The 17,096-nt window shown below is 49.0% G+C and overlaps 6 protein-coding genes across 6 annotated transcripts; 2 read left to right on the plus strand and 4 right to left on the minus strand.

Annotated features, from left to right (window-relative positions):
- Positions 1–59: 59 nt before the first annotated feature.
- Positions 60–1,079, minus strand: N7503_005444 (lipase family protein; the record flags this gene model as incomplete). Its single annotated transcript, XM_057064991.1, has 3 exons — positions 60–726; positions 781–949; positions 1,001–1,079. The coding sequence occupies 3 exons, from the start codon at positions 1,077–1,079 to the stop codon at positions 60–62; spliced, it is 915 nt and encodes a 304-aa protein (XP_056922734.1).
- Positions 1,080–2,988: 1,909 nt separating this feature from the next.
- Positions 2,989–5,775, minus strand: N7503_005445 (protein arginine N-methyltransferase; the record flags this gene model as incomplete). The annotated part of the gene is made up of 4 exons (XM_057064992.1): positions 2,989–3,279; positions 3,376–4,919; positions 4,975–5,599; positions 5,659–5,775. The coding sequence occupies 4 exons, from the start codon at positions 5,773–5,775 to the stop codon at positions 2,989–2,991; spliced, it is 2,577 nt and encodes an 858-aa protein (XP_056922735.1).
- Positions 5,776–6,121: 346 nt separating this feature from the next.
- On the plus strand, positions 6,122–8,509 carry N7503_005446 (DEAH-box ATP-dependent RNA helicase PRP43; the record flags this gene model as incomplete). Its single annotated transcript, XM_057064993.1, has 3 exons — positions 6,122–6,405; positions 6,464–8,330; positions 8,387–8,509. 3 exons carry the CDS (start codon positions 6,122–6,124, stop codon positions 8,507–8,509), a joined length of 2,274 nt encoding a protein of 757 aa, XP_056922736.1.
- A 622-nt stretch (positions 8,510–9,131) lies between these two features.
- On the minus strand, positions 9,132–11,360 carry N7503_005447 (uncharacterized protein; the record flags this gene model as incomplete). Its single annotated transcript, XM_057064994.1, has 1 exon — positions 9,132–11,360. The coding sequence occupies one exon, from the start codon at positions 11,358–11,360 to the stop codon at positions 9,132–9,134; it is 2,229 nt and encodes a 742-aa protein (XP_056922737.1).
- A 252-nt stretch (positions 11,361–11,612) lies between these two features.
- Positions 11,613–12,280, plus strand: N7503_005448 (nucleobindin SSP120; the record flags this gene model as incomplete). The annotated part of the gene is made up of 2 exons (XM_057064995.1): positions 11,613–11,742; positions 11,799–12,280. 2 exons carry the CDS (start codon positions 11,613–11,615, stop codon positions 12,278–12,280), a joined length of 612 nt encoding a protein of 203 aa, XP_056922738.1.
- A 1,193-nt stretch (positions 12,281–13,473) lies between these two features.
- On the minus strand, positions 13,474–16,659 carry N7503_005449 (Tetratricopeptide-like helical; the record flags this gene model as incomplete). The annotated part of the gene is made up of 1 exon (XM_057064996.1): positions 13,474–16,659. One exon carries the CDS (start codon positions 16,657–16,659, stop codon positions 13,474–13,476), a length of 3,186 nt encoding a protein of 1,061 aa, XP_056922739.1.
- Between the last annotated feature and the right edge of the window lie 437 nt (positions 16,660–17,096).

Below are 17,096 nucleotides of genomic sequence, written 5' to 3' on the forward strand. Positions count from 1 at the left end.
ACCTCGTCCCGACCCCCGTATCCTCTATCATTACAACAAATTTGAGTTATTTAAGTCTCCTATGACTTGAAAGGAAGACCAGCTCCCAAACAACCATCCGCTTGCTCAAAGTACCAATGATGAGCAGGGATATCCGAAATCAACAGAGCACCAGTTCCAGTGTTACCATTCAAGTTGACCGTACCCTCAAGCTTCTGAACATCACTAGTTGTGACCGTAACATTGTCACCCGAGGTGATCCAATATTCAGGGCTAACGTGAACATACCCCATAGCAAGCAGAGGGAGCTTGGGAACAGGGTCATTGGTATGAGTGAAGCGGTAGTTGTTGCCCTGAGCGGTAATGTAGTCGGCCAATGCAGGGTTGGCGACACGGGGCGAAGCAAACGCGTACATCTTGGTCGAAGGATGTCCCATCCCGCGAAGGTCAGCGGCCGCAAGGGTAGCAATACCGGCGCCGAGGCTATGGCCTACGACGACCAGTTCGTACTCGGGGTTAGAGGCAACGGTTTCGGTGAGGACCTTGGAAATAGGGTCCTTGACAAACGCCCAGGAGTTCCAAAAGCCCATTTCCGCTTCACAGCCATCACAGAGGCCAGGGTCAGTGTAAGGGAAGTCGACGTCGGCAAGCCAGTTGCGAATGGAGTAGGAGCCGCGGAAGGATAGGACAATTGCCTTGTTGGTATCGTCCAATGCTACGTATCCAGCCGTATCGGTGAGGGTAGTGCTGTATGCGATTAGTATCCACGGTTTTGCCGCTGTGGATGGTAGCCCGGCTTACTTGGAAAAGTCGTATACAATTGTGGCGCCTGCAGCCTCGACATCGGGACAGTTGCCAGCAGAGCAGGCTAGCTTAAAGCCGGCCTTTGCGGTGTAACTATCATGGCAGTAGGCAGCAGCAGCATACTGAACCCAAAATTTGAACTCCGACAACTCATCGGCAGCAATATCTATAGTAGAGTGAGTACGAGATCAATAAAAGTACATGGAGAATAGTTCACCTCGCGTCTGCAGCTTGTTCGGCAGTGCGTGGCCCAAGGCCGAAAGTGCAGAAAGAACTGACAAGATTGAGAAGCGCATGATATCTCAGTGACCGATTGAATTGGGGAATGAGCAGGCTGTGAGGTGCAGACACTACTTCATATGGACGATACTCTACAGATACTTATACCCCAAATTCTATACCCCAACGGTGATGACCTGGTTCCTGGATCCGTTTCTCACTGTCCCACTTGAAAATCATGGACAGCATCATCATGGGGTCTATGGAATGTACGTGCGATTGGGCAAGGCCATAATGATCGGCATGTAGATTTACTCTTCGCAGGGTTTACCTCGGGGCGATGGTGTTTTTGCGCTAAGCGCCTGATGAATGCAGATCGGGTCCGCTTTTTCTCATTGTGAATGCCGATTCCGATTGATTAATGTCAATGGTTCCCGCTTGGCGATTGACAAGATCCATGGCTAACGCCGGAACCCCACGGGCATCTTACTGCTTCCGGCGGAGTGTCCCCGGAAGGATTTGAGACAACGTTGATCGTGTCAACCACGTGAGACAAACTTCTGTTATGTTTTCTTTCATGTGAGTATGATGTGAGATTGAAGGGAAAGTAGCAGGACAATCTCGGTCTGTGTGATGGGTAAACGTGGTGGCATCCCGCCACCAAACTCAATCATGCAGGAACTACTCATCTTGTGCCAATCCGAAGCCGTTTGAACCTTTTTCACCCTAACCTTAGTTACAGACCATATTAATTGTATGTTCCTCATTCCTATGCTCAAGCTGAAGTTCTCGGCAAAAGCAGTCCCGGAAAGCCACTGATCTCATCATGTTGGACCCACTCAATCACAAGCGCATCCGAGGCTCAGCAATGGGAATGTGGTGTGTCCCAAATTTCTCTTTATCCTTGGCTTTCACTTGAGCCTCCAGGGGCAAGGGTCTGACATACCCCATGAATCTAGGTAGCGGTAAATCAAGCGCCCAAAAGTCTGGGGGGACAGATTCATTCATGATTGTCTCAACGAGATCGGCGTTGCTTTGAATTCGCCTGTCTACTACCATGAAGAGAAACACGTCATGTGAGCGTAGAAGCCCGAAGTCACACGTCGCACAAAGTGGCCTTCGCTGTGGGCGTCCCTGTTGGATCTTTGTGTGAACTAACAAGAGTACATAGGCGCGGAGCACTTTCACTAACTATACAGTATAAACACGCTTTTAAAACCGTGGTATGTACTAATGGTGTTATAGTAATATTCTCGAGTACGTACCCAGATATTTACATGGTCACATTACCCAGTAGACTATCCTGGAATGTGAAGGTGATTAACGAGTGATAGCCACCGAGCCAGCGCTTTCTCGTACAAAAATTCAAATTATTGTTCAATTAAAAGGCTCCATGTTTAAGAATTATGCTCAGAGGTAAAGTAAGCAAAGAGGTATGGAATATGGGGCCAATGTATCGTCGTATTTATCGAACAAAGGTTCCTTGGCACCTGGCAGTGCTGCCGCATATTGCCCTTCTCTGAAAGGCACCAAAGTCATTGCTTTTGAACAAATGGAGCTCGATAGACGATGACATATTATCAGGAGTATTCGGAGCAGTACACGCACTGTTATTCAAATTTTATCCTGCACTTTTGGGCATTGTCAAACTGCATACGCAATCCACTAGCATATACTAATTGCCAGGCTTGTGAAAGTGTCACAGAAGAGACATGATACGAATGGGAGATAGTGGAAGTGTCACAGATACAACATGGAAATCCTATCGCCACAAATGCGTAATGCAGCCGAACTATGCAGGGATTCACCGCAGATTTAGGGGCCAGAGATTGTAGTATGTGGGATATCTACCAAATGTCTCAAGGAGTTTAGCTCAGGGCAGACCATATCGCAGACATGCAGATCATGTCTTGCCAGCAAAATTGATAATGATAGACATTACACCTTCATATCAAGGAATCGACTGTTCAAACGAAGATGATCTCATTACATCAAGCATCCATCTTTGATACTTGAGTGTAATTCACTCAAACCCACCCGCACGCGGCGATAACCTGCTCGGTTGGCCGCGCCCCGAGGACCCGGAGAGTTATCTTTTGCACTAGGAGATCCCAGGCGAGCACCGCTCATAGTCGGTGTGCTAACCCGGGTTGCAGGTGCAGAGGTACGTTCAAGTGCAAACACCTCTACCATCCATTCATACCAAACTTTGCGGTTATCAGTCTGGCGGTACATGGTGACAACGATCTCACCGTTATCAGGGACGTTCAGGGGAGTCTAGGTAGCAAGGCATTAGCATTTGTGTTCGGAGGGAAGCAAATTTCTCTGAGGTCCGAAGGAAGAGACACGAGAAAAAGCATAATATGATCTTACCTTCAACGGGAAATAGATAGGGAACCAGCTGATCATGCTGGCACTCTTCTCTTCCATGGTCACTGGGTTAGTTGAGAGCTCAACATCCCCGTACAGAACTGTCTCAAAGTACCCAGCCAGGCCGTGGCACGTGCCGCGGTTCTGAGCAGGGAAAGACAGGCGAGTTTGACGAACGTTGTGCGCATTCGAAATAGTGGATTGAGACAAGGATTGGACAGGGATGTTTGGGTTTGGATGAGAGAAAGACCATGCCGTTTTGACCAAGGGGGTTGGGAATTCTGTCGCCGCTGTGATATTTCCCGAGCCAGAAGAACGGTTGGCGGCATTTTGATTCGCAGAGTCGGCATTCACTGGTGACTCGGTCGTCGACAAAAAGTCAATGGCGTGAAGCATGACTACATAAGGTGTCTCTGGAGCTGCCGGGTTGGAAATCGTCTGGTTCATCACATCCGAGTGCAACTTTGGGGCCGAGACCGGAGTGAAGTGAGCCGAGTATGAGGCAGGAATGGAGATACCATGGTCTGGGTTGATGAGATCGTTGACACCATCCAAGCACTCGGGCGACAGCTCATTGTCGGCAAATGAGCCAAGAAGCTCCGACACCACAATATCGACGTGGGTATACGAAAGCTCGGAAGTCTTAGAGCCAGAGAAGTCAGTTTTCCGGCCAGAGTCATTATCACCAATCTTCGGTGTGTATAGAAGGGAGTCTTGGATCCCGAGAGATGCTCCTACATTTTCCTTATCTTCCACAACAGTCTGCTTTCGTACCTGAGGTCCCTTCCAGCTACGCATGTCTGACTGGACAAGCGTAACTTTGCCATCCCAAATGGTTTCGTTGTGTCGCTGCAAGAGAACAAATGCGTTCTGATTCTTTTCGACTACCCACAGGTCGATCTCCACTCCTGCTTCGGCACTGGCCTTAATTGCCCTTGTCACCAAAGGTCCGCGGCCAGCGCCCACAACCGCCAGAATCACTTTGCCATCCGGGTGGGAAGTGGGCTTCTTCTGTTCTGCCCAATCTTTCAAAGCCTTACAAATAGCTTTCTCGTACCACTCGTACTTGATTGGATCTTTTTCAAATACCTCGTAGGTGATACTTTCCAAGTTGACTGTTAGGGGTTGCAGGGGCGCTTGGAGGTAATCCTGATAGCCGGTACCGAATCTTTCAATCGGGGTTCGCGGCGGCTGTCGCTGCTGCAAGTTCCTTAAGTAGGAGAGATGAGGTGTGGGGTCAAAATGCTTCTTGTTGCTACCGGCAACCTGTGACAGACTGGGGTAGTCCTGACCGGATAACGGGCTTGTCTCAGTATCATCACCGGTTTCAAGGCCTGGAATTGAACCGACGCCGCATAAGAGGATCCATGGGGGTGTTCGAAGACGCATAAGCTTGGCTATCAGGGCTTGATGGGCCTTCGACAGGACGGGGTATGATTTTTGGTTCTTGAGGAAGGCTGAGGCGTCAATGGTGAGCAAATGAACCGGCTCAGAATGCCAACGCGATTGGACAAAAAGAGGTGGGAGTTGTTTTGGCATTGAAAGAGCTGTTTTTCAAGTAAGATAGTGGTCTAGAATTTCTGAAGGAGCAGCGTAACCCACCAACGAACAGCCTGGCATGGAATTTACATGTCTTTCGGATCAGATCCCATGCATCCCAGGTTCCGAATAGATCCAACTTTGGAAGAGCCCCATCATCAGGCTGTAGGAAATCCTCTCGGGCCAATGGGGCCAGGTCACCCATGGTATCAAGCTCAAGCTCGGGGTTGTCTACCATGGGAAGCCAAATATGGAATTGAATATAAGATCCCAAGTTCAAAGCATCCTGAATCGCACGGGCATAGTATACTACTCCTTCAGAGTGCAAGCTGCCATGGTGGAGCTTAGGGCCAGGGATCAGGAGATATCCAATGCCACAGAATGCAGCATAAGCCACTTCCAGCAGGAGCACCTGACGGGACAAGTCTGCAATCAATGGATCAGGTGAGCAAAGATCAATCCAGCTGCTGGTAACTCCAACAAGCTGACTTGTCGCGTCATTGGGCGTTAGATGCGAGTCCAACTTGGAAAGCGGTGGGACTGTCAGAGGTCTCGTATTCTGCGTAGTTTCCATAGTTCCAATAGAATCATAAGTAGGAGACGGAAGATTGGAAAGGTATGAAGAAAGTAATCCTAGAACCCTAGTGTGGAAATGCTGTGTCGTAATCGGAACGGTCATCATATCATACTAGTATCTCAATCAGCTTCAGTGAGACAGAAAAGCGTCCAATTCAAGGATAGACTGACATTGCTTTCGTGTACCCTCTGGATCACCTGAGGAGTAACGGCAATGAATCGATCTGCCTCATGATGGCCGATACAAAAGCTTGGTCCTGCATCCTCGGAAGCGCTGTAGCCCTCCATGTTGACAGCGGGAACTTTTTTCTGGTGGCTGTAATAAAGAGAACCAGGACCAGGTTCAAGAACCGTGGGATAAAATATGTCCAAGTTGAAACGGAATCCCAGAAGCTCAAGGAGTCGGCTTGAACAGTCGCTGACAAGGACAGTTCTACCAGGTTTCAAGGGAGGAAACACCAAACTAAGCTCTGCAAGTAATCGATCGATCCCTTTGGCCCTTTGTGGGGAGCGGCAGAATACCCCAGGCGGTGAGCCCGATAGGAGAGATCGGCGCTCAACCTTCCTATCTGAGTTTTTTTATCGGTCGCCCGAGTTTGCACTCTTCAACTCTCACATTCACTCATTATACACCATGGCTGATCGTCGCTCAGACTCGGAAGACGGCGCGCGGGCTAAGCGTCAAAAGATGGAGGGCGGAGACCCCAAAGACAATCCCTACCTGGCCCACATGTACGAGGATACTAATGGCGCGGAGAAGAATTCGGCCCTGGCTAAGTTCAAGCGCCACCAGACAACTGCTGGTATGGCCAAGAAAGCAGAGGATGGTGACACCAACCCTTTCAGCGGTCAGCCATTCTCTAGCAAATACTTCTCGATCTTGAAGACTCGGCGCGATCTGCCTGTGCACCAGCAGCGGTGAGTAAAACACTCGAAGTGACCCCCAGTAAACCCATAATCTGACTATCGCCTCTAGTGATGAGTTCTTGCAGCTGTACCAGCAATCCCAGATTCTCGTCTTCGTTGGTGAGACTGGTTCCGGAAAGACCACACAGATCCCCCAATTCGTCCTCTACGATGACCTTCCCCAGACCCAGCGCAAGATGGTTGCGTGTACACAGCCCCGTCGTGTGGCCGCCATGTCTGTCGCCCAGCGTGTCGCAGCTGAGATGGACGTCAAACTTGGTGAGGAGGTTGGATACTCTATTCGTTTCGAAGATATGACCAGCCCGAAGACCATCATGAAGTACATGACCGACGGTATGCTTCTGCGTGAGGCTATGAACGATCACAACCTGTCGCGGTACAGCACAATTATTCTTGACGAGGCTCACGAGAGAACCATGGCCACCGATATCCTGATGGGTCTCCTGAAGGAGGTGGTGGGACGTCGGCCAGACCTGAAGATTATTATCATGTCTGCCACTCTGGATGCACAGAAATTCCAGCGTTATTTCATGGATGCGCCTTTGCTAGCCGTTCCGGGACGTACCCACCCCGTCGAAGTCTTTTACACCCCCGAGCCGGAGCAAGATTACGTCGAAGCAGCTATCCGGACAGTTTTGCAGATCCATGCTACCGAGGACGAGGGAGATATTCTCGTGTTCTTGACTGGTGAGGAGGAGATTGAAGATGCTGCTCGCAAAATCGCTCTCGAGGCCGATGAGATGGTTCGAGAGGCCGACGCTGGTCCGCTCAAGACATACCCGCTGTACGGTAGCTTGCCTCCCCACATGCAGCAGCGTATCTTCGATCCTGCTCCCCCTCCTCGACGCCCTGGGGGCCGCCCTGGCCGGAAGGTTATCATTTCGACCAACATTGCGGAAACATCCTTGACCATTGATGGTATCGTGTACGTGGTCGACCCTGGTTTCTCCAAGCAGAAGATCTACAACCCCCGTATCCGTGTCGAGTCTCTATTGGTTTCCCCGATCTCCAAGGCATCTGCGCAACAGAGAGCCGGTCGTGCTGGTCGTACACGCCCCGGAAAATGTTTCCGTCTCTACACCGAGGATGCTTTCAAGAAAGAGTTGATTGAGTCGACTTATCCTGAAATTCTTCGATCGAACTTGTCGTCCACTGTTCTGGAGTTGAAGAAGCTTGGAATTGACGATCTTGTCCACTTCGATCTGATGGACCCACCTGCCCCGGAGACCCTGATGAGAGCACTTGAGGAGCTTAACTACCTTGCCTGTCTAGATGATGAAGGTGATCTGACTCAGCTTGGTCGCCTAGCTTCTGAGTTCCCGCTTGATCCTGCGCTTGCCGTCATGTTGATTAGCTCCCCGGAGTTCTACTGCTCCAACGAGATGCTGTCCATCGTATCCCTGCTTTCCGTACCTCAGGTGTTCGTCCGTCCTGCTTCTCAGCGCAAGCGCGCTGATGAAATGAAGGACCTCTTCGCCCATCCCGATGGCGACCATCTGACTATGCTGAACGTTTACCACGCATTCAAGGGCTCCGAGGCGCAAGCAAATGTTAAGCAATGGTGTCACGATCATTTCCTCTCTCTGCGGTCACTTCAATCTGCCGACAATGTCCGCAAGCAACTTCTCCGCATTATGGAGCGTGAAGAGCTTGAGATGGTCTCCACTCCATTCGATGACAAGAAGTACTACGAGAATATTCGCCGTGCCCTCTGTGCCGGATTTTTCATGCAGGTTGCCAAGAAGGAGCCCCAGGGCAAGAACGTCTACTCAACCATCAAGGACAACCAAAATGTTCTTCTGCACCCGTCTACTGTATTGGCTCACGATGCGGAATGGGTTTTGTACCACGAATTCGTTTTGACAACCAAGAATTACATTCGTACCGTGACTGCTGTCAAGCCTGAGTGGCTCTTGGTATGTTTTACTTCCTATCTATTAAAGGCACTGTACAACTGCTAACCAAAACACAGGACATTGCGCCCACATACTACGATATCGATTCCTTCCCCAAGGGCGAGCTTCGCTCTGCCCTCATGCGTGCTGCCGACCGGCTCTCTCGCAAGGAGAAGATGCGTACCGAAAAGCGCCGTTAAGCCACCACGGCTTGGTTGGGTTTTCAGCGATGACATGTTTCCTAGATTCCCTTTTTTGCAATTCCATGATGAACAAAGTCAGATATAAAATAGATTTACTTTTTCGTACGCTCTTTTTCAAGTCTCCCTTGGTTATTACGTTCTATTAGGTGCCCTTGTACAGAAGTAGACCCTCTCTTGGGGAGGATCCTCGGATGGAGTCATATTACAATGGTGGTAAAAGAACAGTGGAAGCTCTTGCAAGGTCATAAACCTGCAGGTGTAAGTGAACGTATGAACGATATCGGTGTATGTTTCCAACCCCTCTTGCTCAGATGGCAGCCTTGGAAGTTTTAACCTTATTCAAGTGCTGGCCTGCATATTCACTCTCCAGTCCAGCTGTTCAATATGCCTATCTACAGCCTTGACCTTCTCTGGGGCGGATGATAACCCAGAGACCACCTCGTATGACTTAATTGGAAGAAGTAACCAGTAAGACTACTATAGGAATAGAACACGGGAAATTGATGAGTTTAGAAATACATCCCTCCTGTTGGTATTGAACACGCTCTGCCCAGGGAAGCGGGCTAACTATATCGTAATGTACAAAAATTGGAAAGCCGAAATGCCTTAAAGCAACATTTTAAGCTGTTACTTGGCTTGCTGTACGGCGAGGGGTGAAAAGATCCCTATCTTCCACGGACCGTTTCTGTGATTTCTTTGGTCGGCCTGCTTTGGAGGCAACTTTGTGGAATTCGACGCTGCTGGGCATGGGAGAAGGGCCCTGGGTTTCGGAAGCCGGGGATGGGGCATATGAAAGGGTATCGGATTGTTGTGAAGTATGCTCTTCATATGTGAAATCGGAGGGAGCGTAAGAGCTGTCTGTTCTGAATGAAGCTTCGATATGATGTTTTCGGAGCTCAAACACGAGCTCACGAAGTTGAGCGACTTCGTCTTTCAATTGAGCAACTTCAGACTGTGAACTTGATGACATAGCATCGCTCTTGGGTTTGATGTCCTTTAATGTTGATGGATCACCGCTAAGACTGGCCATCATGGCATTCTGCGCATGGGAAGCAGCGTGGCTGACAAGCTTTTGAGTCCTTGTGTCATCATGTGATGTTTCCAGACTGTTCAAGTAATTACCGAAGGTGTATGCAAATTCGGAACACTTCTGCCACAAAGGACGACCGGCGTTCTCCTTGGGCGCTGATTGAGCAGCCTGGGCCCATCGCACAAAGTTGGGGTCAATAATAGGATCAACATCTTCTTGTATTGACGGTATGCAAGAATCAAATCCACTGTCCATAGCAGCAGATATCAGAGCTTGCGAAACGTCTTTTCGACCACAAGAATCACAGAGATGAGCCATGAGCACAACAAGGCGCTCAACATGGTGTTTTTCAAGGCCGGTCGATGAAACTAGGTAGGTGACAGCTCGTTTGAGAGCCGCGGAGCCTTTCTCCCAGTCTTGTCTGATGCTGTAGAATTTGATATAACAAAACAATGTGTTGAAGTTGTCAAAGAAGCCAACACGCCGCGCAGCTTGGAGCCAAGCATCTGCTCGATCCGGCTGATTGAATCGCAATGCACAAGTAATCAGCTCTGAATATATGAGAACGCTATTGCTGTCCATTGGCGGGACGACCACGTCCAGTCCATTGATCTTTCGGTGGGTATAGGGCGCCAGTGCACCCAGGTTTGCCGACCAACCTTCTCCAGTGAGCATGCGGAGGAAAAGGTCAAAATCTTTGAGATTTTTCGACTTGCGGAAGAAAACCATGATCGTTGTTATGAGGGATGTGCTCAAATAGAATCGATGTGGTAAGATTGTTCGTAGCAGCAGTTCGGTCAGATCATTCTGGCGAGCTTGGCTGAAGGCAACGATTATACTCCTGAATGCATTTGTCCGGTCCGGGTCCACTGAGTTGAGGAGATTCTCGGAAGTTCGCAAGAGAGCTTCATCTAAGGACATCTGCCGACTCGTGAATAGTCGGAGATCTTGCTGGAGCTCCGCGTCAAGGATTTTACATTTTTCTTGGACTCTTTGTGGACTCAATGTGGTGAGCTCATGAACCAGGTCTGCATATTGTGAGGTTTCGGATGTCCGAAGTTCAGTAATCCGACGTCGAAGCTTGTTGAGCTCTTCCAGTAGACTTGGCACGTTGATTTGGGGAACATCGAAATCTCGAGTGTAGTTCACTGGAAGTCCAGAATAACGATGGGCGATAGTCGGTCGGAGCAACATTCGAATTGCCAATTGTCTGAGGGCCAACTTTTGGATGGCTTTGATTCGCATGGGATCTTGAAGGACCCAACTCGGGAAGAACGTATGCCTTGCTTCCATATCTTCTATATCTACCAGGCAATCATCATCATATGTGATTTCCTCCTCTGCTTCATAGTTCTCCGCTATCTCTGCACTAGCAGCATTGATCAGCCGGCGATCGGTGTGGAAGGACCTTGTTGGCTGGCTTGACATGGTTCGTCGCTGTGTCATCGGAGGTAAGTTCGAAGTGATTCCTGAACGCCCATTGTACAGCAGTCGATAAATTCCACGTGAATTTCTCCTTGATTGTAATGACTTCATCAAACGTTGCTCTTCATCCACCAATTCGTTCACTTCCGCCTTAACGGCCGCGATCTTCTCTTCCCAGTCATTTCGACGTTGAGTTTTGGCCTTAGCATCGGCTAGAGCGGCAACAGCGAAGATGCTCGTGTATAATGCGGTGACGGAATTGCCTATTCGGAGGCGTCGTTTACTGGCAGCGGTGGTTGATCGCGAGGTAACGCCAGTAGCAGTCGTGCTCAAACACGAGACACAGCGACAGGTCGACTGCGAGGGAGCAGCTCGGGACCATAAACCCTGCATTGTCAACGCATTGCTGTCAATGACCAGAAGTTGAAGCAAGGAATAACCACAATTGGACTCCGTGGGGAGTCCGGTAAAGAAACGGATGTGACAGGAACAAACATGCCATGCGGGAGAATGAAATTATCCCGACTACCGCAAAACTGCCGGTGCAAACACTGCAAACATCCCGGACCCGCATGCATCTCCTGTCGCTGTACGGCCATCGCGATACTCCGCGTTCTTTCTTTTACTGCATATCTACTTAATATCATGGTTAACCGTTTAATTTGCCTTGTTGCTGGGGTGATCGCTCTGGGAAGCGGCCTCGCAAATGCCCATGGCTCGCATTCGAGCGACGATCAACCTCAGTCCGATGACTGGGCCACGAGACACATGATGGGTTAGTTGGCCTGATGAACTCAATCGCGCGATTACAACCACTAACGCTCTTTCCAGAGGAACATCATATTGAAGGCTTCGATGCCCCCTCATTTTTCACGATGCACGATTACGACTCATCCGGCGTATGGACTACCGACGAAGTACGCCAGACGTATGGTATGGACGACGAATCCAATGACGGCGTGGGCGAGTCTCGCAAGACCGAAGCTATCCGTCAAGTCTTCGAACTGTTTGATCGGGACAACACAGGCTTCATTTCGAGAGATGCCTGGTTAAAGGCAGTTGCCGATGGTGTTCGGCTACCCGACCTCGGCTTCGGACCTGGGCACCATGGCGATCTCGAGTACGAGTATGAGATTCACCACTTCGAGAAATTCCACGGCGAGGACGCTACTGAGGAGGAGTTGACCCATCCGGAGGATATTGAGCATTTCCGCCTGCATGATGAGCTGGAGGATGCTCAAATGCGCCTCGATCAGCTGGAACAAATGCAGGTTGTTGTGGGTAACATCCCCGCGAAATTCCGTCGTAATTAGACTGGATTTAGTCACCTTGTACATATTCACGAACATATTGAGGTTTTTTGGGCCTGTACATCTTCTCCTGGGGGACTATGTTAAGACTAAATCCAACCATTAGGGCCTACGGAGGTGTAGGACAGCACATGCAGTAGTTACGCAAGGAGCTCTCTACTCCTTCAGCGTGCACGCACTCCCTCGTGCATGACCTTAATGGGTATAACAGAAGCCGGTAGCTCTATTTATCTAGAAGTTACCAACTGGCGATCCTGGGGGAGGGGGTCTTGCAGTTGTTATGCAAGTGCTGAGACGGTCCTATGTTCTCGTGGGCCAATGGGTCGATTCTGAAAACGAAATGTGATCTTAGGAACCCTCATTCTCTCCTCTCAAAGGTACCATATACGCATTGTTTTTCTTCTCTTTCTCTACCTTCTTCCGTCAGCTCCCATCTCTTCCGAGCTTTGACGTCCAATCTTGAATCCTTCTTTGAATGTTCCTTTTCCTTCTTCCACTTTAAACTTCAAGACTCCATCCATGCATAGACTATGCATCTATAAAATCAACAGTCTTTGTCTTTACGTCAATTCATGCCCATTGTCATCTTTGAAACACTTGTTATCGACCTGATTATGATGATCTTTGTCAGAACTAAATTCTGTCTCGTTGTGCCATGGACGCATAAAGCCACAGGTTTACAACGTTGGCATGCGGTGAAGAAGCACCAGTTTTACAAGGCAATAGGCCTGAAGTGGATTGGATGACAGTCTCACTGGTCGAAAAGAAATGCAGAAAGCAGGGGGGGGAAAGAAAAGAAAAAGAGTAAGGCTGAGCTAGGTATATAGAGGATACTTACTCAATTATTGATATAGTTCAAGTTTAACATCCATGTGTAGGTTTGTTGCTTTTGCCGTTTACTTCCCTGCCTATATTGGCTGTCTACTCATGTTCTCTTGAGTGATTTGATTGTTTCCCAGCTTAGAGGTGCTGGGCTCTTTCGGCATATATGTTAACAAATGCTAAGTGATGACTGTCATATTGCGAAGGGAAGTTTGCATTCATCTACCCCTGGCCATGAAACGACAGCAGATAGATGGGAAGAACGATCAATTACCCGGCCGACTTCACATGTGTCAACTTAATATGCAGACTAGCAAAAAAAGTGACAATCCCCTTCCAAAAAGATGTTGATCCCCCAATGAGACATTAGTTTTTCAATCAACCTCGTCCAAGTCATAACGTGAGGGCAGAGGGGAAGTACTGAGGAGGGATCTGAAAAGAGGGTGATCTTCAAGGAACATTCGTCCAGGATCCCTTGATTTTCGTTGGTCAGGAATAGAGGTAATGCGTTCTTTGCTAGCGAGAGTAGCAGGATGCTCTGGTCCTAAAGCTCTCTCTCTGCCTTCTAGAGCTCGGCGGTGCATGGCTTCGGCCTCTTCGTACTTGCCCTGTCCTTCGAGCACAAAAGCAACATTGCTAACACTAGTAAGAGTTTCAAGATGCTCTAGTCCTAGAGTTTTCTCTCTACCTTCTAGAGCTCGCCTATGCAAATGTTCTGCCTCATCGTACTGGCCCTTGTGTGCAAGCACGGACCCAAGACTAGTAACACTAGCGAGAGTGTGGGGATGCTCTGGTCCTAGAGCTTCTTCTCTACCTTCTAGAGCTCGCCGGTGCATAGGTTCGGCCTCATCGTACTGGCCCTGATGTGCAAGCACTAAACCAAGATTGGTAACACTAGTGAGAGTAAGGGGATGCTTTAGTCCTAGAGTTTTCTCAAACACGTCTAGAGCTCGCTGGTGCATAATTTTAGACTCTTCGTGCTGGCCCTGTCGCTCAAGCACAAAAGCGAGATGGCTAACACTAGTGAGAGTGTAGGGATGCTCTGGTCCTAGAGCTTTCTCATAGCCTTTTAAGGCTCGCCGGTGCATAAGTTCAGCCTCTTCATATTGGCCTTGATGTGCAAAAACGGACCCAAGATTGTTAACACAAGTGAGAGTTTGAGGATGCTCTGGTCCTAGAGCTTTTTCTCTGCCTTCTAGAGCTCGGCGGTGCATGACTTCGGCCTCTTCATACTGGCCTTTCTGTTCAAGCACGGACCCAAAACGGCTAACACTGGACAGAGTGTTGGGATGTTGTGGCCCTAGATCCCCTTCACGGACTTTCAGGCAATCAGCGAGTATAGTTTTGGCCTCGTCATATCTTCCATCACTCTGCAGGGACAATCCTACTCTCGATGACAATCCAACGTATTCATACTGGATAGTATGAAACTCTTCACTATTCATCAGATAGAGTGCATGTGGTAGGTAATCCCTCCATAGCCTCTGGTTGTTGTGGTCATCACTAGGGAAGATATCATCTAGTTGTTGAGTTGCCCTGCGTACCCAGTAATCAAAAACCCCATTCCTCCTCATCCAATTCCGCGTGGCGAGATGCACAAGCCGATGAAGGCTGAATGAACTTCCACCGGCGTGTTTACCAATGAAGGAATACGCGTTCAAAAGACCCAGTGCATCAGTCCTCTCTTTTGCCGAAGTTATGGGTGGAAGAATAGACGGCGGGATATCTCGTGGGTTAATGCAGGCTATGAATGACAGATAGTCCGCCGCCAATGAATCTAATTCCTGAATCTGCTGGAAAGAGATCAACCAAGTAGTAAGCACAGGGTTCTGGGTCTCGGCGTATCGTCCGTCATCTTCAAATTCCTCACTCAATAGCTTGGCCGCGTCTGTCTCTCGGTCTTTCAACAGTGACAAATAATCAGATAGCACGATCTCTCTTTCATTTATATAGGCTGCAGCTTGGTTTATTGCGAGCGGTAGAAATCCAAGCTGCTCAAGGAGAGCAGTAGTCGTAAATTTGTCATGCAGCAGACCCTTTTGGATGAGTGAATTTTCCAGAATCTTCATGGCAGTGGTTTCATCGACATCGGGAATAGATAAAACATCGGGCGATGACAATCTCACAGCTAGCTTCATATTTCGAGAAGTAAAGAGAATATGACCATTCTCACTGCGAGGGAGAACATTTTTGAGTGGTGGCGCAGTCACGCTCCCCTTGGTCCACATTTCCATATTGTCTGCGTTGTCAAAAATCAGAAGCCACTTTCCGGCGCTGTCTTGACTCAGATGAGCTCGGACTTGTTCTTCTATCTTCGCTGGCTCTATTTCCGGAATGCCTAGGGCCTCGGCAATCTTTACGTAGGCCTGTTGCACAGTCTCGTAGCTGGTACATTGAATCCAAAAGATAGAGCATTCAGGAACCTTTTCTCGCGTGCGGTAAGCCAGCTCTAGGGCGATTTGTGTTTTCCCAATCCCTCCTAGTCCATAGATGGTAACCTTAGCTGGGCCTGCTGTGTTCGAAAGTGAACGTTCAAGGTATTCGATCTCCTGTTGACGGCTAACAAATCGACGATTTCGAGCGAAAGGTACCATCCAGTGGCGCGCATCTTTTGCTTTACTGCTCTGCCTATTGCTGTATTGGGGGGCTACTCTTAGAAGAGCTCTAGTATAAGCAGCGGCTGTAAGGGCGGCGTATCCCTGCCATTGTTTGTGCTTATGCGAGTCGCAATAGTCGCATATTCCTCTGATGACCAAACATGGCAACTGATCCATCAGTCCGGCTGCTTCCATTTCAAAACAGAGGATATTCAGGTCTCGGGCAATAGTATCTCGTGTTGTAGCACTTTTCATGACTTGGTTCCCAGACGCAATCAGACCGTAATGAATCGCGGGCTCTTTAGAATCTCGTGTGGTGCGTGCAACTCGTTGATCAGGCTCACATTTCGTGCAGTCGGCATTCTCGCCTTGATGGTCATAATTCGCTTGAAACAGCCAATCTTTTTCTGGGCGTGATAATTGTTTTTGAAGGTTTTCGTTTTTCTGAAGTATGTCTGATGCGATATCTTCAACCACAGTGCTTTCACCCGTGGTATTACTGCGCATTTGAGACATTGCAGTTAGCAAATATTGCGGTGGCTTGTTGAGCGACCCAGTGCGTTGGAAACATCCATCCCGAAGTGTCTTCCCATAGTCATACTGGACCACGCCCCCAGAGGTCGCAGTTGGCATGCTGATAACCACATCGCCTAGGCGGATATCTGCATCTTTGCTCGGTACACCGCCTCCGATGCCCACCATCAACCCAAATCGAAGAGACGGAAATGTCGGAAGCATGTGAGCAAGCACGATTGCTGCAGAGGTGGTTCCGTAAACGCCTGACGGTAGGCAGGCTACCACTATATTGTGTCCACCGATACTACCAAATGTGTAGGCGTTGTGGTCGGATTTGGGCTGGGAAAGTGGACTGTGGAGCTCGTCCAGCATTGTTTTGGCCGCTGTCATTTCCAGTGGCAAGGCGCAGATCCACGCGACTGTATAGTCGCCATGTGAGACCACCATTGTAGCTGTCGTCGGCGACCAGAGAGCTTAAGTCGAAAGTTATTGAACGAGCATGCTTGGAATTAGCTTACGATGCACAGGAGATCCTAAAAGGGCCCAGGTTGAATTGGAGGGACCCACTTCAGCTCCTTGTCTACTCTATACAGCGACGATACGTGAATTGTGGTATCCTAGAGAGTAAGATACTGTATGGTCAATCTCCTACAGGATTATCAATATTCCGAGTCTATCCCCATTGCGGTGTAGTCGTCTTGGCATGGTCAGAGAGACGGTCGAAGAGTTTAGGTGGTGACACCAGTCCTGGAAAGTACTGTGCATTTTGATCTTTTTTACATCGTAGATCTATGGCCGGGGCGCGGATGCATCCTGTAGGAAAGAATTTAAGCAGGGGTCCATTGTTTCGGATCAGTGCGTCAAAGTGCATTAAAGCAAAGCCA

Source organism: Penicillium pulvis (genome assembly GCF_028828015.1).
Source record: "Penicillium pulvis strain IBT 33274 chromosome Unknown contig_23_segment0_segment0, whole genome shotgun sequence".
NCBI lineage: Eukaryota > Fungi > Ascomycota > Eurotiomycetes > Eurotiales > Aspergillaceae > Penicillium > Penicillium pulvis.